Here is a 23153-nt window from a genome sequence, read left to right as displayed (position 1 = left end):
TAGGAACATCAAAATTACTGCTGTGTTCGTTATTACACCCAAGAACAGAACACCACAATCGCTTAGACGCCATACTGCTCCAGCGTATCAACAATGACGGACTATGATGACTGACAGCAGGCTCAGGGCAGGGATCTGTTGAAACGCTGCTGCATTCAGTGACGTCACAAAATCGAACGGCTCAATTTGAGGCAGGGGAAAACATATAAGGAGATTAAAACAAAAAGACTAGATAGATTTTTATCATTATATGATGGTTGTGTACAGGCACTACCAACACACATTTCAGCACAAACAACTTGAAAAAGTGCATACCATTATATGACCCCTTTAAATATAATGAGCCATATTATATATTTTTTCAAATATTTGTTTTTGAATTTTTTATATTTGGACATTTTATCGCACAAACAATAAATTAAGAATATTCTAGTTTTATGATTCCACTACAAAAAAAAAAAAATGTTTGTCTCACTTGTTCTGTTTTTCTGTCAGTAGGTGGCTGTGATAATGGTTTGATAGTTCAGGCTTGTGGGAAATGGGTCAACGGCAGTACCATATATGCCAGCCCATGACACAGAGTTCCATCTAAATCTACAGACCAAGAGAAGACGAGTGGTCATTGGGGTGAAGAGGATTAGCTCAGCAGCCACATCAACACATACAGCTTCTGCTGTCACCACTGTCACTCGTGCAGCCAAATCTTCTGTCAACTTTGATGCCATGAACTCCCATCATAGTAGGAAGCAGGATGTGCTTGAATGCCAAGGGGCTCATCTCAAGCATCGGGACTCAGGTGAGGCTAAGTCAAATGTTCTCCGCAAACTGCTTAAAAGGGCCAGCTCATATGAAGACAACATGATACCCTTTTCTGGTGCTACTATCATCACCAAGCTACTGAACAGCAATAAGGCAACGAGAGGAACAGGAGGCAGGGAGCCAATGTTACCCAGGAAAGCAGAACCTGAAACACCACAGGAGGACACTTGCAGCAGCTCATCCCAGGGTAGTGCTAAAGAGTGTCACTCACCATTTGGACATATCGCAGGGACTCACTTGGACTCGGAGCGGCTAGATGAAGAGCACCTTCAGGCCAAGCGTGCACGTGTCGAGAACATAATTCGTGGAATGAACCACTCACCAAAGGCGATGACACCCTCTATTCCCAGTGAAAAAGATTGTGAACGGGATAGAGAGGGAGAAAACGAGGTTCCTGCTCAGTTCTTCAGCCCACGAGAAGGCTATCGTGAGAACAAGAGGAAACAAAAATTACCTCAGCAGCAGCAGCAGACCTTTCAGCAGCTGGTTTCCACACATAACGAGCAGAAGGTTGAAGAACGCAAGCAGTTGAAACTACAGCTGGAAGACCTGCAGAAACAGCTGAGACAGCTTCAGGAGAAATTTTTCCAGATCTATGACAGCACAGATTCTGAAGCAGATGGAGGGAATCTCTCAGAAGACAGTGCACGATCTGATGCAATGCTTGGTCATGGCGGTATCGGTGAACACCTCATTCAAAGTTATGTGGCTGATCGAACTGATAATGTAATGGCGGACTTGGATCCGGAATGCGTTCCAGATGAGGCAAGGGTCCTGGTCAGTGAACAAGTATTTCTAGATGGAGAGATGGCCAAACGGGAGAGTTCTTTGAGGAGCAAAGGTCTGATGTCTATGCACGAAGTAGGCAAGCATCTGGCAGAAACCCTGAAGCAGGAGCTAAACTCTGCCATGTCTCAAGTGATAGACACCGTGGTGAATGTTTTTTCAAAACCTCCACGGCCACTGTTACAAGTATTCCCATCACTTCCAGCAACCCAGGACCACTTTGTTTTTAACGGGGACAACTTCCACACTGCTAATCAGAGGCTGAAGTCTTTTGGTGATGTTATCTTTCCCAGCCCATTTGACTCCTTTGTTGGAGTCCCTCTTCCTAGTGCCAATGACCAGACGGAGGCACTACCACTGGTGGTACAAAAGTCTGTATCTGAACAACACCAGTCCACAGATCTTGGAGCTCAAAGTGGCCACCCACATCCCTGCCTACACACTTCTTCTCTTTCTGGAAACACAGGCGTAATCTCCTCATCATTCCGTCATCCATTTCCGCTTCCTCTCATGGGTTACTCCTTTCAGAGCACTCTTGGTGCTTCATCAAAAGGATACTCTAGTAAAGAATCTCCTGATTTGATGGATCTGTCAAGGGAGACCACCAGCTTACGGAAAAGAATGACTTCCAGTCACCATCTAATGCATAACCGTTCCTGCTCACCAGTTTACTCAGAAAGCACTGCTGAAGGGCTTTCACTCATCAAGTCTGAATGTAGGGAACTCATTCCAGACATCTCGCCCCTTTCAGAGAGTATAATATCCTTTTCATAGTAGTGAAAGCTAATTTCTTTGGTGATTTAGATTGTACCAATCACTTTTTCTCATGCTTCTATTGTTTACAAGTGTAACCATAGTATTTCATTTAGTGTAAAGGACCATCTGCCCCAAATACCTTTCTAGTTCAAGACAATTTTAAAGCAGTTAGTTTTGAAATCAACATGTTAGGTCTTGAAGTCAACATTACATAACAATTGACTTTAGTGAATATGTATGTCTTAAACAATCAAAATGTACTTACTCACTCCATCTCTGAAATTACTATGCTTTTTGCCTGATGTCAGCCATGTTAATGTTAATCAGTAGCCAAGTAGCATAGAAGTAAATGTACTTTTCTTTTCATGGATATTTTGGTTTTTTGAACAATAGAAAGAATGGCTTCAGATTTGGGTGTAGAATTTTGGGATTGGATTGTGTCCAAATGGGACAATGCAGTTGAATGAGCTGATAATGAGCTGATGAGTTGAATCAGGTGTGTTTGATTAGGGAGACAAAGAAAACGTGCAGTGTTGGGGGTCCTTCAGGAGCAGGGTTGAGAAACACTGACTTAGGCCCTGTTTACACGAGAACGCTCGCGGTTGAAAACGTAAAAATATTTATCAGATGTGCCTTTCGTTTACACAGCGACGGCGTTTTAGGGGCTTAAAAATGCAAAAAAGTGAAACCACCCTCCAGAGTGGAAATCTTAAAAACGCTCCCCCGTCGCGTTCCCGTCTAAAGGGTAAAAACGCAAATCTGCTCACGGTGGCTCTCGTCACGTACGTGTTTGCGTCACGGGCATGCGCCAGTACAGGTAAATAACAACCAAAATGTCGGATTATTTCCTTACGTCGGACCTTCAAGTTGCCCTAGCAGCTCTGATAAATGTTCATGAGTCTTTTTGCTGTTCGCTTCACCAAGTTATGATTTTGCGCTACTAGGGAGAGAAGTAGAAGGAAGGTTGTATGCAGGCGCACGGACTTGGTGTTGTTGTGTGGCAGTGCTTCAACTTGCCACCTAGCCACCTGAAGTGCATACTACATTGAATTTCACACACTTTTGTGTCACCATATGCACGCATATCCCCCCCCCCCCCCCATAACGCTCGTCTAAACGCAGAATAAAAAGTGATAACGCAACGCCACTTTTGCGTTTTCTCTTTAGATCGTTTCCGTGTAAACATAGCCTTAGACAATGTACTTCATGTGGTAATATCTACAATAACTGGTTTTGTTGAAATGAAATAATGATTTAAGATTACTGATTATAACTAAATTCAACCAACCTGAAAAAAACAACAACAAGGTTTACCGTAAAGTTTTACTGAAGAATAACTGTCAGTAGATATAACCTGATTCTCCAGCTAGGTCAAATTACTTAATAAGTTTGATATAATATTTTTTGTTTTATATGATGTAAGTCTTTTTCCACCTTGATGTAAATACACTCAGAAAATAATTAATTAACCTTACTCAATTTAATTGAAATCATCCTTACACACAATTTATTTTAGTTAGTTACAAATAAACCAGTTTAGTTGGGTCTATACAATTTAGTTGGTTTAGGTCACATTAATTTACACACATTTTTTTAATGTTGGTTATAACTAACTTGTAAAAATCATTTGTAAAATTGATTTCTAAAATGTAATTTTCCAGTAATTATTGTTATTTATTAACATGATCAATACATTTGAACACCAAATAGAAGTAGATAGGTATAAGTAGTATCAACGTAACGATTGTTTGAGTGTCCACAGCCTAAGCAGCAGCGTTGCTCTGCAGCACAATGGTGACCACAACATTCAATAACAGAAACTCCTCTAAATGTCCAACTGAACATTAAACATTAACATAAACTACCAACATCTTTCCCTTTACTGAAAAACACATACAATAACCCTTTTAAAAAAATGAAGCCCTACGTTTACTCTCCGAATGTTGTTCCTTGCAAAGCATGTTGGGAACTACAGATCCACCAGGGCTGCATTTCTTAAAAGCATTGTGAGCTAAGTTGATCGTAGAGACCATTGGTGGCAAAGGCTTTACGATCTACGATCAAAGGCAGTGAATCTGCAGTTCCCAGTATGCTTTGCAAGGTACTGCATTAGGAGAGTACATTTAGGTATTAAGTGTTATTTTATGTGTTTTTCAGTAAAGGGAAAGATGTTGGTAGTTTATGTTAATGCTTATATTTCAGTTGGACATTTAGAGGAATTTCTGTTATTGAATGTTGTGGTCACCATTGTGCTGCAAAGTAGCGCTGTCAAATGTGATTTTCACTATGATGCAACTTGTGTATAGAAACTTTTAATCATGATTATTTCATAAGCAAATTATGTTTATCAGCAAGGAGCAGTTAAACACAACCCTTTTCATCTTCTTTGTCCTTCAGAGTAGATATCCTATAGCAGACATGAGTCATGATTTTATTGCTCTATGTAGGTGTGTTGCAGGTGTACATCTTGAGCTGCATTGGAAGTTGTATTTTGGGTCAATGTAACTCAATTAAGTTAAAAAAAGCATTCCCTTATGTTACTTTACATGATCCTGACTAAATTAGTTTACAAAAAAAAAATTATAGGTTGAAACACCTCCTTAAAGAAACAACTGCACATGTTCACTTTTATTATTGATAAAGTTGTGGGGCAGCTCTGACAAGTTTCTGTGTGAGTGTGAGTGTGTGCGTGAGAGAGAGAGAGAGCAAGAGAAAGATATATTGTGCTTTACATAGGTAATTAAAAAGTTATTTTGTCTAAAAAATGGATATAGTTTGCCATTTTTTTATTCTATTGTTTGTCATATTTATTTGCTTGGCTGATGTCTTTGTGGTTTTGGTTCTAGCAGCCTCTTTGAAATAACTGAAGTAACTTGGCAAAGTGATATGGATCTGTGAGGTTGACAGATTTGGAACCACTTCATAGCTGTGCGTTTACTGAAAAATATTTGCACGCCTTAGAATGTCTGTCAACCAATCAGAATCAAGTATTCAACAGCATTTATTTATATACACTGTAAAAAGTGAACATGTACAGACGTTGCTTTAAGGAAGAATTTCTACCTGATTCAAATTTTGTTGTTGTAACCTATACTTCAATCAGGCCTTAGTAAAGGGAATGCTGTTTTAACTTAATTGAGTTACATTGATCCGGCACACAATTTCCAATAAAGCTCAGAATGGACACATTCAACACATACGCATCTGCTGCTCTGATGATCGGCCAATTTTGCTTCAGTAAGAAATTATGATTTAATACAATACACATTCAGTTACATCAAAGTTAAAATCGCAATTGACAGCGCTACTCTTCAGCATAATGGTAACCACAACATGGTAGCTCACAATGCTTTTGATTCAAAACAGAGGTCTGGGACTGGGACATGTACAAATTAATTTTGCAGGCTCAAACTGTGACTTTGAAATTTAGTTTGCCCAATTATACAGATTAATTAGGTGGATTGGATTGGTAATATTAAGTTCTGAATCAGATAAACGTAAACAACATGGATTTGCTTGCTGTTGGCTTTTTTTTGAAAGCTCCTCTGTTTGTCCACTGTTCTATTGGCAGAGGTTGAGGTTTTTTTGTTTAACAGTCACACAAAATGCTTTGCGCTGATGTCAGAGCTCAGAGAGGCCTTAAAGGAGGCAGCTCGGCCCTCTTTTTCTGTAGAATTTGTCCAGTCAGCAATTTCGTTGTCTGGCAGAGGTCAGTGCAGGACAACAGCAGGAGTGTCACACGCAGTACAGTTTGAACTTTCAATGTGTTCTTATCTTGATTATTGGTGGATGCTGAAAGTATGGAGGGAAATCTGCAGTGTTGGCAGAAAGATCAGACAGTTAGCCAGACTGTTTGTTTCCCTTCAAACATCTAACATGGTAGACCTTGGTAGATTTATAATATATTTAATAACATCATGCATCGGAAATTTTCATTAGTAAATAAAATAAAAAACTTTGATTTGAACTTAATTTAGGTTACTATTTACGTCTTAAAACATGTTTTGAATCAGTGTGCCTTAGTTCCCAGTTAATAAATGTTAACTTTACAAACATACAATAACTTAATAATTTATTAATAGTAATAAATTATTAATTAAAATTTAACTGGAATGTACTTACTCGCTCAGACTCTGAAATTCAACAAATTTCAATAATGAGTATAAAAAAGCCTTAGCCCGATTCACTACTGCAATCTGTACTTCACAGTCCTCTTCTATATGTACACACAATGCACTAGCAATTACAATAAATGGGTAATAACCTATACTTGATTGGGTAAGTTTAACCGTAATCTTCATTTATTTTTAAGAGTTTCGGGTCAGATTATTGTCACCTATGGAAAACATTCCTATGCCATGCCCAAAAGATCCTCCCAAAGCCCTTACCGCTATATTTGTGTTCTGTCCCTGGTAAAATGAAGGTTACAAACACATTTGAAGGTGATATGCAAATACTATATTTATCTCTTTGGCTTCTGGAGGTTTGGGTTCAGGGCATAGGGAAAGACGTTGCTCGCTTTGCCTGTAAAATGAGTTTCTGATGTAAAATATGTTGGTGTGGTGTTTTTCATGTTTTACTGAACGTGACGAGCCGACACCTTGAGTGATGAGACGATAATGTCAAGCAAATCTTGTGCCTTAGCATTCGGCTTATTTTCCTTCACTGCTGGTCTCACATCCAGGAGGGCTTGTCCCCAAGTCACCTGAAGAAGGCTAAACTGATGTTCTTCTACACCAGGTACCCAAGCTCCAGCATGCTCAAGATGTACTTCTCAGATGTGAAGGTGAGTGCAGACGGATAGATTCTTTAAAAGCTAATGTAACTCATTATTTAACATTATGTGTGTCTTAGTTTAACAGGTGCATCACATCTCAGCTGATAAAGTGGTTCAGTAACTTCAGAGAGTTCTACTACATCCAGATTGAGAAGTTTGCCCGACAGGCCATAAATGACGGTGTGGTGGCAGCGGTTGACATCAGTGTGAGCTGTGATTCGGCGCTCTACAAAGTGCTGAACATGCACTACAATAAGGCCAACGATTTTGAGGTATGTGCCCACTTACAAACACATACACAGGCTCATCACAATGATGATCATTGTGATGTTTATAAACTCTTTCCCCGCCAGCGTTTAAAAAAAATTGTCGCCAGCCAGCGCCAGCATTTTTGATCATTTTCACACAATTTTCATGGCCCCCAGAATAATTGCTTATGCATATCTGAACATGCAATATATCAACATAAACATTTAACAGAACCTCTGCATTTAAACTAAAAACATTTTATTCTCGTTTCATTCATTCTTTTTATATCAACACTTGAATGTGGGTGATTTGAAAGATAAAAAAATCTTCTTTTGGTCTAAGACTTCATCCAGAAAACATAGATGGAGTAGATCGAGTCCATCAACACCCCCAAAACTTGCATAGTCCTATAGCTTGTCCTGGGTCGACATTTCATTGGGTAACGTTAGGCAGTTCTGATTTGTATGCTGTTTAATGTTAGATGATTGTATTATTTTACATGCGTAAGCAATGCTTCAAACGCTTGTTTCTGCTTCTTCTTCGCCTGTGTTATGATCAGGAGATTCTGTCCTCTTTCAGAAGATGCATAATAGTGCCTCCTACCATAACAGTGAAAACATGGATTACCGTAAAAAAGTTTGGTCTACTTTTGTAATGTTGAGAGTCAAATAAGGAAAATAATTATTCAAATAAAATTTCCTGAAGAGTGTAATGTGGCTTTGTTGTGCTTTTAAAACATTGCTTCAAAATGCAATTTTGTGCTCAAATTCGCACGCTTGCACATTTTGTGCAGTTTTGATTTGCAATTGCAATATACTGAATGGATTTATTGTATCAAAAAAGTGTATTTTATCTTGAATCGCTCAACCCCTTCTAAGTGTATATAAAAAAAATATTTGTTTTGTTCTCATACATCTCACTCATAAAGACACAGACGCTATTTAGGGATTTATGGACACAGCCCTTCAATAGAGTAAAAAAATAACTTTTTATTACACAAAACTAAAGTCTTCATAAGAAATGATCCAATACAAACCCAGCAGGCACAGGATATAGACTACAACGTCGGCCAGACGTTGGATTTTGGTTGAAAATGAAAGTCGGGTTGACGTCTAAATCCAATGTTTGTTTTACGTCAGGCTCCAACGTTGGGCAGTCGTTGAATTTTGGTTGGAATAAACCAAACAAAAAGGTGAAATGCATGGCCGTACACTTATTACCAGCTTCACTTAAAACTAACCAGATTTACTTTTTTTAATTTCAATTTGAATGAAATCAATAGTTGTATTTTAAAGTCACCATGATGGTGGTGAGCATTTGCTTTAGTTGTGCTCTTGACCCTTAACTCTTTAATATAAAAGTTTCTCTGGCTGCTATAATTGTGTGTTTACAAAGCACAATGGTTGTAGCTAAAAAAAGTCATGAGATCAGGTGATGTTGGCTGTTTATTGCTGATGATGATATCATCATGTAATTTCCTGAATCCCTGATCTTTTTCAGTGTCTAATGCATTGATTAAATGGGACTTGTGGTTTTAATATTGCTTTATTCATAATAGAAATCATTTGATTCTACAGCATATCTAGCAGTGTTGTTTATCATAGAATATACTTGTTTTTTAAAAACGATATAGTGCACAAAAACCTTTAATCTATGGCATTACTTAGACGCACACAGACATCAAGAAACAGTGTATGAATCTCAACAATGGTGACAATCAAACAAAATATCCAGATATTCAGATCAACTCAAAAAATCCTGCATAATTTATTAATGCCGCAGTGCATGCTGGGAGATATGGGTGAGTTTTGATTGGTGGTACCCAGCATGCACTGCAGCATGAAGCATTTAATTTAATGTCACCATTGTTGAGAATCATCCACTGATTCTTGATGTCTAAGTAATAATGTTGAAGAAAATGTTTAATGCACTAAATGTTTTTACAATCCTTTTATATTATTTGATATAACGTTGCTTTCATACTGTAAAATAAAATGGGTTCTGTTTTAAAACAACATTAAAAACACAAGTACAAAGTTTTCAAAACTTTCAGGCAATTATATGATGATGACTTCATCATCAATAAACATCCATCATCACCTAATCTAATTTTCTCTAGGCTTTTTTGCCACAATTAATGTGCTTCATAAAAACACACAATTATAGCAGCCAGAGAATATTTACACTAAAGAGTCAAGGGCCAAGAGTCCAACTAAAGCAAACACTTATGAAACACTAAATGAAATAAAGTGAGTCTGGTTAGTAATATGTAAAGCTGGTAATGCTGTTTGAGATGTTCACTCTTCCTCTGCTGAGATCTTCACAGATTTAATGCGCTGCCATACATGTCACATTTTTTTGCAGTGTTTATTCCAACCAAAATTCAACATCTCTGTGACGTTGAAGCTTGACGTCAAACAAACGTGGGGTTTAGACGTCAACCTGATTTTCATTTTCAACCAAAATATGACGTCTGACTGACGTTGGATTAGTTGGAGTCCAATGTCTGCCTGACGTCACATTGACGTACTGTGCCTGCTGGGAAAAGGAGCGAAACATGTAACCGGAGCTTTTGGACTCATATTGCCAACATAATTAGCTTTTTTATAAAAAAACAATGGAAAGTCTTTGCTGGAGAATGCAGAAGACGTAATTTGTGGAGCAGAAGTGCTGCGAAAGGGTTTGTTTGAGTGTGTTTATAGGGGAAGGTGACCTGCCAATGCTGAGTGTTCCTATGGCAGGAGTCCTGCCATGACTCCTGGAGTCATGTGATAGAAATCTACCCTCTTCTTCTCACTGTAACAAAATTTCTCCATCTATCATGCTCTTTTGTCAACTTAGAGTAGGCACATATCAAGTATATCATATTAAAGATACAATATATAAAATGATCTCAGTGACCTGTTGATGCGCCCACACACACACACACACACACACAAACACACGCACACAAACACACACACACACACACACACACACACACACACACACACACACACACACACACACACACACACACACACACACACACACACACACACATACACACACACACACACACACACACACACACACACACACACACACACACACACACACACACACACACACACACACACACGCACACACACACACACACACACACTGTTCTGGTTCCAGGAACTGCATCAATACTGTTATTTACATAAATAAATAAGGACTTTGCAAATAGTGCAGAGATCAGTGTACAAATCTACTGTTAGCTCCGTCGCATGCTTCATGTGTGTGTATATGTGTGAAGACATGGAAGGGAACATGTTTTGCATGTTAAGGATTTTCTCAGTAGGTGTCTAAGAGATGTGACGGTTGATTAACTTTGCTTAGGGAAAGTGTGCCAAGCCATGCAAATGTCACACACAAATCAACCGCCTTGACTTTTACCTTTGCACGTGTGTGTGTGTGTGGTTATGAGTCTGTGTTTATCCACTGAAATGGAAAATCATGCTACTTGTGAACTTGAATCTTACATCATCAACTGAAACCAGACCCATGCCATACTATCAGCACACACTCGAGGATGCATACGAAATCACATACTCTCTTGAGTTGGTACTTATTTTGAATAAGTACTTACATTGCAAGTGCTAAGAAAGAATGTTTCTATTTAGAATGAATGTGTGTAGTATAAATGTAATGCCATGTTGTCACTGTCATATGACCTACCAGCATCAGTTGTGTTGCTCCACAGTCATTCACAAATCCTCTCCCATTGCCTCATGGGATATTAAATTGTCCATCGTATGCACACTTCAGAATCATGCCGGAAGTTGTAGGTCATCCGGATACTTTTGCCTATAAAGTACTGTGAATTCAGACATACTTCTTTTGTCACATAGTGTTTTTCACCTACTATATAGTGGGGAAGAATGTGATTTCTGATGCAGCCTTACACGTCTACAGATCCGCAGCTTTGGGAATCTATTTTCTGACTTATGCTAATGTGATTTGTTGTCTCACTCACATATTTGTCTGGCTTGCTGATGGCATGACTTACACAAACAGCATATAGTGTTGATTCATATTTATCGCTTAAAACTAATTTTTGATCACCAAAATCTCATATTTGAAATGTTTTCCCTTGGTTTTTTTTTTTCATGCCTTAAAATAGCTTGAATGTAACTCTACACCCTTGGCTCAGTTAGTATATGTGGTTCTATGAATATGCAAATGAGCCCCGCCTCTACTCACTCACAGCAGCTCAGAGATCTACTTGTTGACAATCACACGTTGATCTAATTGGTTACATGGTAGTTTGTGATGTCAGAAACACCAGCGATTTCAAACCGTGTTTTTGAGACTGTCTTTGGTTCACTGGAGTTTTAAGGAGAAAACACTTTGCACATGGTTTGATTTAAAGCATATTAAAGGGACAATGTGTAGTTTTTCAGGTATTTTATTATCTAAAACCAATATTTTTATTCATAAATATCTCCTCAATGGTGTACAAATACCTCTGCCAATTATCTGGCTTATCCTTGTAAACAAAGAATTTATTATCTTTATATACATGTGATGGGTAGGTCCACAAAGACTTCCATGTCATTCCGCCATCTTGAAAAACTATAATAGCAGAGAGGGTCAAAAAGTACTAGGCCAATGCGTTTCCACAACACGTTTTCGTTCAGAACCAGCGTCACGTAACTGAAAGCAGCAGAAACGGAGGAGCAGAGCAGTGAGAGGCGCTTGTCACTGCCCCGGCAAGTTTAAAAGGCTGCATTGCACTGTTATTGTTCATACTGTAACATTCGTTTGTTCGTTGTGTCAAGTTGCAGTTTGTTTGAAATAACAAACCTGTTCACCCGAAGGAAAACTCGACGAAGTGCTATTAGAAGACATCCCTTCAAAGCTTGTTGGTACATAACAGCTGCCGTAAATGCAACAGGCATTTGAAAAAGCGAGGTTCTGGAGAGCACAATTTGTTTAAATGCAAAATACAATTTCACCGCTAGATGGGAGATATTCCTACACAATGTCCCTTTAAAAACACCACATACAGGGTGGCCGCGGGTCCTTAAAAAGTCTTAATATGTCTTAAATAAAGTTTTCCTAATAAAAGGCCTTAAAAAGTATTAAAATGTCTTAAATTCAGATTCTATGGGTCTTAAATATTTCTGGTGAAATTACCGCTAAAATTTCTCCAGTCTGACGGACAAAATGTCCGTCAAATAACCAGTGAAGCATCGAATCGTGAGAATGATTCTGATTTTATTACATAAACAGCGATTGATAATGATAATGCAGGACTCGACATTAATGCTTGTCCGCTTGTCCGGGACAAGTGGATTTTTTGAAGGGACAAGTAAATTTTACTTGCCCGACCGGACAAGTAGCCTGATGAGAACATTAACAAAAACAAAAATAACTAGGGAATGACTAAACCGAGAGAATGATTCTGATTTTATTACATTTATTGTAAGTTGCGATCGATTGTGGATAATAAATGCATTACTGACGGTAAGGTTGCGCTGTTGACGCTCACGCAGATCTCGAGGAGAAATCTACACAAATGAGCGCAACACACACACACTCATTTAACAACATACAGCCAATAATAAATCTAAATGTGCAGTTTTATATGTTTAACATATGTGGAGCAAACTCAATTATTTTTCCTGAATACCATTACGATTGAAAATGTGACATTGATTTCCTACAACAGTTCAATAAACAGTTAAAATTAAGTCACTTACATTTTAGATGCAATATTGGCTGTTTTTGTTCTGTTTCAGCAGCAAAAATAGTTCCAAACAAAAATCACAGCAGAACCACGGCGCATCTCACAGGAACACTCAACCTGTTTTCATTACTGAATGATTCAGCATTTTGAACGAATCAGTGTCACATTGTTGGGTTTGTGTACCCCTGATGTCCACTAGATGTCCTCCTTTCCCACGGTGTCCTTCACTTATGAACTACATTTCCCACGATCCTTTGTCTCATCATTGCACTCAGCTGTTCCTTATCACAGATCATTGCACTCAGCCCATTCCCCATTATCATTGTCGATTCCCTGTGTATATAACCCTGTCTGTTTCAGTATGTGTCACGGAGTCCTTGTATGTATCACGCTACTTCTGTCATCCAGTTTCCTTGATTCTTGTTTTGTTCCTGTTCCTGTTCATGTTGGATTGCCTTTTGGATTTTGACCCTTGCTTTGGACTGGTTTACGATTTTGGATTATCCCTAATAAAACTGCTGCTTTTGGATTTAACCCCTGTTTCCTGTGTGTGGATCGTGACAGAAGGACTCCGTCACACCCTAAATCCAGCGGTATGTTTTCAAACTTCTCTTCCCCAGCCACTGAGCGGGAGAGGAGAGATTATTTTCAGGGAACCCGCCTAGTCATTTTCCCTGGGACCCGGGGAGGTCGCAGAGGAGGAGGTGGTCGAGAAGAAGTTCAACACCACTCTCCACCCTGGCCCCCCTTCGACCCTGGGCCAGTGAGGGACAGCTCAGAGCCAACATCTCACCGTCACGGACGGAAAAGGGGGAGGAAACGCATGTCTGCCCAGTCAGAGACTGTTCCCGTTCCGTCTGCCCAGTCAGAGACTGTTCACGTCACGTCTGCCCAGTCAGAGACTGTTCATGTCACGTCTGCCCAGTCAGAGACTTTTCACGTTCCGTCTGCCCAGTCAGAGACTGTTCACGTTCCGTCTGCCCAGTCAGAGACTGTTCACGTCATGTCTGCCCAGTCAGAGACTGTTCATGTTCTGTCTGCCCAGTCAGAGACTGTTCACGTTCCGTCTGCCTTCATGGACCTGGACTATCTGGAGCGTCTGGCTCTGATCCTGGACATGCCCGTGTCTCCTGTTCCAGAGCCGGAGCCAGTGTCTGCCGTTCCAGAGCCGGAGGCTGAGCCAGTACCCGCTCCAGAGCCGGAGGCAGAGCCAGTGCCGTCTGCCTTCATGGACCTGGACTATCTGGAGCGTCTGGCTCGGATCCTGGACATGCCCGTGTCTGCTGTTTCAGAGCCGGAGCCAGTGTCTGCCGTTCCAGAGCCGGAGGCAGAGCCAGTACCTGTTCCAGAGCCGGAGGCAGAGCCAGTGCCGTCTGACATCATGGACCTGGACAATCTGGAGTGTCTGGCTCGGATCCTGGACATGCCCGTGTCTGCTGTTTCAGAGCCGGAGCCAGTGTCTCCTGTTCCAGGGCCGGAGCCAGTGTCTGTTCCAGGGCCGGAGCCATTGCCCGTTCCAGAGCCGGAGGCAGAGCCATTGCCCGTTCCAGAGCCGGAGGCAGAGCCATTGCCCGTTCCAGAGCCGGAGGCAGAGCCAATGCCCGTTCCAGAGCCGGAGGCAGAGCCAATGCCCGTTCCAGAGCCGGAGGCAGAGCCAATGCCCGTTCCAGAGCCGGAGGCAGAGCCAATGCCCGTTCCAGAGCCGGAGGCAGAGCCAATGCCCGTTCCAGAGCCGGAGGCAGAGCCAATGCCCGTTCCAGAGCCGGAGGCAGAGCCAATGCCCGTTCCAGAGCCGGAGGCAGAGCCAATGCCCGTTCCAGAGCCGGAGGCAGAGCCAATGCCCGTTCCAGAGCCAGAGGCATAGCCAGTGCCCGTTCCAGAGCTGTAGCCGATGTCTGTTCCAGAGCCAGTGCTTGTTCCAGAGCCAATGCCCGTTCCGGAGCCAGAGGCATAGCCAGTGCCTGTTCCAGAGCTGGAGCCGATGTCTGTTCCAGAGTCAGTGCTTGTTCCAGCGCCAGAGCCAGTGTTTGTTTCTGTTCTTGTGACTGTTACAGTTCTTGTGTCTGTTCCTGAGCCAGTGTCTGTTCCTGAGCCGGTGTCTGCTGTTCCTGAGCCGGTGTCTGCTGTTCCTGAGCCGGTGTCTGCTGTTCCTGAGCCGGTGTCTGCTGTTCCTGAGCCGGTGTCTGCTGTACCTGAGCCGGTGTCTGCTGTACCTGAGCCGGTGTCTGCTGTACCTGAGCCGGTGTCTGCTGTACCTGAGCCGGTGTCTGCTGTACCTGAGCCGGTGTCTGCTGTACCTGAGCCGGTGTCTGCTGTACCTGAGCCGGTGTCTGCTGTACCTGAGCCGGTGTCTGCTGTACCTGAGCCGGTGTCTGCTGTACCTGAGCCGGTGTCTGCTGTACCTGAGCTGGTGTCTGCTGTCTGCTGTACCTGGGCCGCCCGAGGGGTCTGCTCCGCCCTGGCCGCCCGAGGGGTCTGCTCCGCCCTGGCCGCCCGAGGGGTCTGCTCCGCCCTGGCCGCCCGAGGGGTCTGCTCCGCCCTGGCCGCCCGAGGGGTCTGCTCCGCCCTGGCCGCCCGAGGGGTCTGCTCCGCCCTGGCCGCCCGAGGGGTCTGCTCCGCCCTGGCCGCCCGAGGGGTCGTCACCGCCCTGGCCTCCCGAGAGGTCTTATTCGCCCTGGCCGCCCGATGGACTTTGCGTCTCGCCCTGGCCTCCCGATGAATTGTGTGTTTCGCCCTGGCCTCCCGATGGACTTTGTGTTTCCCACTGGATGCCCGATAGATTTTTTGTTTTGCCCTGGTCCCCGGTTAAACCCTCACCCCTTGTTCCTGTCTCCCTTCATGGACCTGGCCCACCTTCCCTCCCCCTGATCCTCCACCGTTCCACCTCCCTCCTGAACCTCTTGTATTGTGTTGTGGTTTCTGTGTTTTTTGTTGTTGTCGTGGCCGCTCCGTAGAGGGGGGGGGGGGGGTTATGTCACAGTGTTGGGTTTGTGTTTCCCTGATGTCCACTAGATGTTTTCCTTTCCCACGGTGTCCTTCACTTATGAACTACATTTCCCACGATCCTTTGTCTCATCATTGCACTCAGCTGTTTCTTATCACTGATCATTGCACTCAGCCCATTCCCCATTATCATTGTCGATTCCCTGGGTATATAACCCGGTCTGTTTGTGTCACGGAGTCCTTGTATGGAGTATCCACGGAGTATGTATCACGCTACTTCTGTCATCCAGTTTCCTTGATTCTTGTTTTGTTCCTGTTCATGTTGGATTGCCTTTTGGATTTTGACCCTTGCTTTGGACTGGTTTACGATTTTGGATTATCCCTAATAAAACTACTACTTTTGGATTTAACCCCTGTTTCCAGTGTGTGGATCGTGACAATCGGTTGAGTCAAAGATTCAATGACCCATTCATAAACATCTGTCTCATTCTTGAATGAATCAGCCATTTGAACGAATCGTTTGAATTAATCTATGACTCACTCATTAAGACGGTCGCCTGCCACCACCTACTGGCGGTTTAGTGTTATGTTTAAAACATAGGTTTAAAAGTAGTATCATTCTTGTTTCTTATTTGTATATTTAAATCGATTTCATAACATTATTTTATGCAATTGTAATTTTTCAGTGTAAATTATTTAATTTGATCAGCCATACCTAGGGTAACATCCCTATATTGTCTTATTATTCTAAATAATTTAATTTAGTGATCAAATTTAGGAATTTAAAATTTGCCCTTTAAAGGTGCAGATATTACAATATGCCGATTTAAATATCAAAGCTGATTGAACACTGATGAGAATATTGCTTCAGAATAAATTAACACAAAAAAAATAAAATCCTGACAAAGCAACTTTTTTACTCGGACAAGTGAATTGTCAAAAGGACAAGCACATGAAAAGGCTTAATGTCGAGCTTTGCATGTATTTCTGCAGCGCTGTTGAGACTCAGGCTGCCTGTCTCTGTGAGAGATTTTAAAGTGAGAAATCAAAACTAATGTGCATAACAGCACACAAAAAAACTCAAAGAAGAAACATACTGAGGTAAAAATTAAAAATGTGGATTTTTTTATTTTTATCATATGATATAGTTAAGTAACATGACAGGAGCTATTTTGCTGAATATTCTTACGATTGCAAATGTTACATTGATTTTAGTTCAATAAACAAGTAGTTAATATTAAATTACTTCAATTGCTTAGGTTAAACATTAAATATTACATATACGTATGTAATATAATGTGAACTTCCATCACATGTTTGGTCTTAAATTTCATTCAAAGTGGCATTAAAAAGGTCTTAAAAAGTCTTAAATTTAACTTGTAGACACCCTGCACATAGGCATATAAAAATTAAACGCTTGATATTAATTGTTTAATTACTGTCTTTTCCAATTGTTCATGTTTTCTTTGTTGTTTTTATCAGGATGGGTCATTAATACCCTAGAAATTCACACTACAGAGAAAATGTAAATTTTACAGTGTTTATTTACTGCAAACATTGTGCAATGAAGAGATTTGGAACAAAACAACTGACCTATGCACAAAGCCTTTTAATGTGGCGTTTATACGACACGGTTTTCAAATAAAATCGGAAAACTTTTTTTGCGTTTTGGCCATTCATTTATGCGACAACAGCGTTTTGAAAACGCAATTGAAGATGGAGGAATAAATATATATTTAAATGCTTTTGCATTCACTCACAAAATGTTTGCGTTCCCCTGTGAAACTTTTTTATTCTCGGGGGAACACAAAACATTTTGTGAGCAAATGCAAAACATTTGCGAGACAAAAAAAAAACGGACATATAACTTTTACTCCCATCTCATATCTTTTTTTACATAATCATGCCCCTTTAGGGCCACCGCACTTGTATGAATAAATAATAATAAGGAACAAGACCTCATTAATAGACCCTTTTCACATTTCCAGGGGTCTCAGAAGTGGAAGTCGTCATAGTTGGGTACATTTAAATGGTGAAAGGGAGATGACAGCAACTTTGTGTATTCCAATTTGCTTCTATAGCAAGAAATAAAAACCAGTGATAGTGTTTCCACAGTCTTCTGAAAGAGGGGAAAAATATAGAGAGTCAGAAGTGAGAATGACTCCCTCAGCCGTTGAATTAGACACACTCACGCAAATATATATATATATATATATATATATATAATTATAATTATAATTATAATTATAATTTTAATTTTTTTTAGAATGAAAATATGAAATATTTTTATTATTTAATATGATACTAGGGACAGTTCACACAAAAAAAGATACAATTCTGTCATCATTTACTCACCTGGCTGTAGAAAGGAGGAGATGGTAATAGATACAATGGAACGGGGAGTATTGTGCATATTGTGTCTACACTTTGTTTGTTAACGAGAGGATTCACAAGCACTCAGAACTCAGCACTGAAAAAAAACTATGATTCCCCTGCAGTATAGCTGCAGACCCCCAGTTAAAGGTTATATCAGCGATTGTGGGTGAAGTCACTTCTGTTTGTGTTTGAATCGAGATCCCAAACAAACCAAGTTTGCTCGCCCCTCCCTCAACGAATTCCAATTCGTCAGAATCAACTCGCTCACTAGCATGCCAATCTCAAACACTAAATCCCTACAATCTGATATTCGCTAGAGCTATCCGAGTTTAGTCGAGCTTCACTCATATTTTTTAATGAATTATATTTCCACACACAGTTCACATACAAAAAAGTCAGCAGTTACGAGCGCAAAAACAAACAACACCCGCCCCTGTTGGTTACTGGTTAGAACACTGTTTATTTTGATTTTGAGTGGTGGTTGTACCCATTTGTTTTTGTGTGCAGATCTCAGAGCCTAGGCTGCCTACAGAGACGCGTTTTTTTGACAGCCTGCTTATGGGGCGGGCAGCTAGTGGATCGTTAGGAAAGATTAGATGAATGTGATCATTTTTGTTTGGGCCTGAAATCGCTGATACAACCTTTAAAGAGCCTTGGTTTCTGGGTGAAATATACCTTTAAGTTATAGGTTTTATCATAGTCACAATGTGGTAAAACATATCTAGCAGTTATTGAAAAGTGTCAAGCTTGCTGACCTTCCTTTTTCAGTGTTTGTTCCGTTTTCAGTGATGAATTGTGCTGAATTCAGGATTCAGATTTCTAAAGTGATATCAATGTGTTCTTTTAATTGTTCTACACTTTTATCTGAGGGTGAAACACAGTCTTTGGGATATCCACACCTCTGACCTTGAGCAATCAAGGTCTCTGTGGTGCAATGAAAAACAACACGTTTCAGTTTCAGAGGTGTGATTGAGTTTAGCCATGCTCCAAGATCCCTTAGGATCCTCATTTGAACACAGTCTCAGTCATTGCTAGAGATGATCACATATCACCACGTATATATGAGGACCATACTGTATACTCATCCAACAGAGGACTGATAAAGACATTTTGGATCTACTTCAGTGTACCTTTGCATGTTTTTGTGGAAACATTTTAATAATAATAATAATAATTCATCACATTTATATAGCGCTTTTCTGGACACTCAAAGCGCTTCACATAGAAGGGGGAATCTCCTCAACCACCACCAATGTGCAGCATCCACCTGGATGATGCGACGGCAGCCATATTGCGCCAGAACGCCCACCACACACCAGCTTACTGGTGGAGAGGAGACAGAGTGATGAAGCCAATTGGTATATATATACATGGGGATGATTAGGAGGCCATGATGGACAGAGGCCACTGGGCAAATTTGGCCAGGATGCCGGGGTTACACCCCTACTCTTTCGAAAGACATCCTGGGATTTTTTGTGACCACAGAGAGTCAGGACCTTGGTTTAACGTCTCATCCGAAGGACAGTGCTCAATTGACAGCATAGTGTCCCCATTACCATACTGGGGCGTTAGGACCCACACAGACCACAGGGTGAGCACCCCCTGCTGGCCTCACTAACACCTCTTCCAGCAGCAACCTGGTTTTCTCAGAAGGTCTCCCATCCAGGTACTAACCAGGCTCAGCCCTGCTTAGCTTTAGTGGGCAACCAGTCTTGGGCTACAGGGTGATATGGCTGCTGGCATATCGTATTTTATTACGATAGTCTACAAACTATAAGGAACTTTCAACTTGATTGTCTGCTTAATATCTGCTAACTATTTATTACGATGATCCTCCAACAGACATCCTACTGACTATATAAGTTACTTTGCATGTACCTACATATAATCTTTTTCTACTAATCCTAACCCCTAACCTAATAGTCTACTAATACTCTATTGAGAGTTAGTTGACATGCAGTTGCAAGTTATTGAATTAGTTGACATGCAGTTGCAAAATTACTTTTAGTTAAAGTGTAACCGTTTTTACTTCTCTTTCCATCTTCTTCCGCCTATCTGGGGCCGGGTTGCGGGGGCAGAAATCTAAGCAGAGACGCCCAGACTTCCCTCTCCCTAGACACTTCCTCCAATACCGAGGCGTTCCCAGGCCAGCCGGGGATAATCTTATAAACATAATCCCTCCAGCGTGTCCTAGGTCTTTCTTGTGGTCTCCTCCCTGTGGGATGTGCCCGGAACACCTCCCACCACCTCAGCTGGCTCCTTTCGATGTGGAGGAGCAGTGGCACTACTCTGAGCTCCTCCTGAATTACCGAGGTCCCCACCCTATCTCTAAGGGAGCGCCCAGCCTCCCTGCGGAGAAAGCTCATTTCGGCCACCTGTATCCGGGATCTTGTCCTTTCGGTCATGACCCACAGCTCATGACCATAGGTGTCAGTAGGAACGTAGATCGACCGGTAAATCGAGAGCTTCCTCTCCAGTACCCTGGCATAGACTTTCCTGGGTAGGCTGAGAAGTACCGAACTCCTCCCAGGCCCGATTTTTTGCCTCCACAACCACCCGGGCTGCAGTCCGCTTGGCCTGCCGGTACTCGTCAGCTGCCTTAGGAGTTCCACAAGCCAGCCAGGCCTGATAGGACTCCTTCTTCAGCTTGACGGCATCCCTTACTTCCGGTGTCCACCACCGGGTTCGGGGATTGCCACCTCGACAGGCACCGGAGACCTTACGGCCACAGCTCCGAATGGCCGCGTTGACAATGGAAGTGGAGAACATGGTCCACTCGGACTCAATAACTCCAGACTCCCTCTGGATCCGGTCAAATCTCTGCTGGAGGTCAGAGTTGAAGATCTCTCTGACAGAGGACTTGGCCAAACATTCCCAACCGACTCTCACAGTACGTTTGGGTCTGCCGAGTCTGTCCAGCTTCCTCCCCCACAATCGGATCCAACTCACCACCAGGTGGTGATCAGTTGACAGAGACCCCCCTCTCTTCACCCGAGTGTCCAAGACACATGGCCAGAGGTCGGATGAAACAACTACAAAGTCAATCATCGACCTCCGGCCTAGGGCGTCCTGGAGCCACGTGCACTGATGGACACCCTTATGCTTGAACATGGTGTTCGTTATGGACAAGCTGTGACTATAACAGAAGTCCAATAATATAACACCCCTGGGGTTCAGATCAGGGGGGCTTTTCCTCCCAATCACACCCCTCTAGGTGTCACTGTCGCTCCCCACATGGGCGTTGAAGTCCCCCAGTAGATGGACTGGGGACCAGTCCAAGCACTTTCCAGCACCCCTCCCACAGACTCCAAGAGGGCAGGGTACTCTGCACTGCCGTTCGGTCTGTAGGCACAGACGACGGTGATAGACCTGTCCCCAACCCGAAGGCGCAGGGAAGTGACCCTCTCGTTCACCGGGGTGAAATCCAACAAATGGCGGCTGAGCTGGGTGGCTATAACCAAACCCACACCAGCCCACCGCCTCTCACCATGGGCAACTCCAGAGTGGTAGAGAGTCCAACGTCTCTCAAGGAGTGTGGCTCCAGAGCCCAAGCTGTGCGTGGAGGTGATCCCGCACAGGCCTGGCTCCAGGGTGGGGCCCCGGGCAATGCCGGGCAACGCTGGGCATGGCGGGCAACGTCTCGGTCCTTGATTTTTTATTCTTCATAATGGGCTTTTGAACCGCTCTTAGTCTGACGCATCACCTAGGACCTGTTTGCCTTGGGAGACCCTACCAGGGGCATATAGCCCCGGACAACATTGCTCTTAGGATAATTCAGGTACTCAAACCCCTCCACCACGATAAGGTGGCAGTTCAAGGAGAGACTTCTCTTTCCACTTTTCTCATGTTCTCACCTATGAGAACAGTCACTTAAAACCCTAACGCTCGAAATAATTAATTGTTTTGAGTTGGGCCAACTTACATTATTAAAATTAGTTCAATTAAGTATTAGTGTATTTAGATTTCTTTTTCTTTTGAGTTACCATTACGGTGATGAGTGGAGCATGAGCTTGGTTTGAGAACAGTGTTTGATAAATTATTTAAACTGCTTTAGTGATTCATCAAGTGCTATGCTATGCAAAAGTTATCAAAGTATTGTATCACCAATTAGCAAGGTAGTATTTTTTGATTTGGCTTGTTAAAGCTAACCAAGTTTCCACTACTAAAAATATTTAAGTTGAGATTTCATGTTAATTTTAAGTTTTGTAGGAATTAGCTTACTCATATTTCAGGGTAAGAACAATAGAAATGTATGATTACAAAATAAAAATCTGCAAGTTCTGCTTACTTAAACGTTACATTTCTTAACTTAAAAATGTGATGTAACTGATTACCTCAAATTATTTGAGTTTTGCCAACTTATTTGGGTTTACATCTAAGTTGTAAGATGTATATATTTGAGTAGAAGAAAATTCAATCAGTTGCCACAAAATATTTAAGTAAAATTGCTACTACAATTTAAGTTATATGAAATTATATAATTTAATCTAATAAAATTTAAAGTGATTTAAAATTTTGATATGTATAAAAATTATATTTTAAGTTCCATAAGTGAAGTAATTAAAGTTGTCAGTACATAAAACTTTGATTTGCGTTAAATTAAGATGAACAAAATACTAAATATATATTTCGATTTAATTTCATTTGTAATTTACAGTTACTCAAAAAAATTTGCTATGCGTACTGATGATATTTAAGTTTGCAAACTTAAAAAAATAGAGGCAACTAGTT

General features: G+C 41.6%; 1 protein-coding gene across 2 annotated transcripts in view; it reads left to right on the top strand.

The window, feature by feature from the left end:
• Nucleotides 1-23153, top strand: part of LOC143728779 (prospero homeobox protein 1-like) — a 66397-nt gene that overhangs the window by 5324 nt on the left and 37920 nt on the right. Inside the window, exons 2-4 of one of the 2 annotated variants that reach the window (XM_077219618.1) lie at nucleotides 499-2364; nucleotides 7040-7147; nucleotides 7216-7410. In XM_077219618.1, the coding sequence (XP_077075733.1) occupies nucleotides 562-2364; nucleotides 7040-7147; nucleotides 7216-7410 (2106 nt within the window). In that variant the 5' untranslated portion in view covers nucleotides 499-561. Of the gene's footprint in view, nucleotides 1-495; nucleotides 2365-7039; nucleotides 7148-7215; nucleotides 7411-23153 lie in introns of both variants that reach the window. The other variant, XM_077219617.1, reaches the window with a different exon arrangement.

The sequence above is a fragment of the Siphateles boraxobius genome, unplaced genomic scaffold, assembly GCF_051911475.1.
Source record: "Siphateles boraxobius isolate OS27281-9 unplaced genomic scaffold, OSU_SipBor_1 8, whole genome shotgun sequence".
Lineage (NCBI taxonomy): Eukaryota > Metazoa > Chordata > Actinopteri > Cypriniformes > Leuciscidae > Siphateles > Siphateles boraxobius.
Note: the sequence above shows the minus strand (reverse complement) of the source record. Positions and strands in the feature narration are given on the sequence as shown.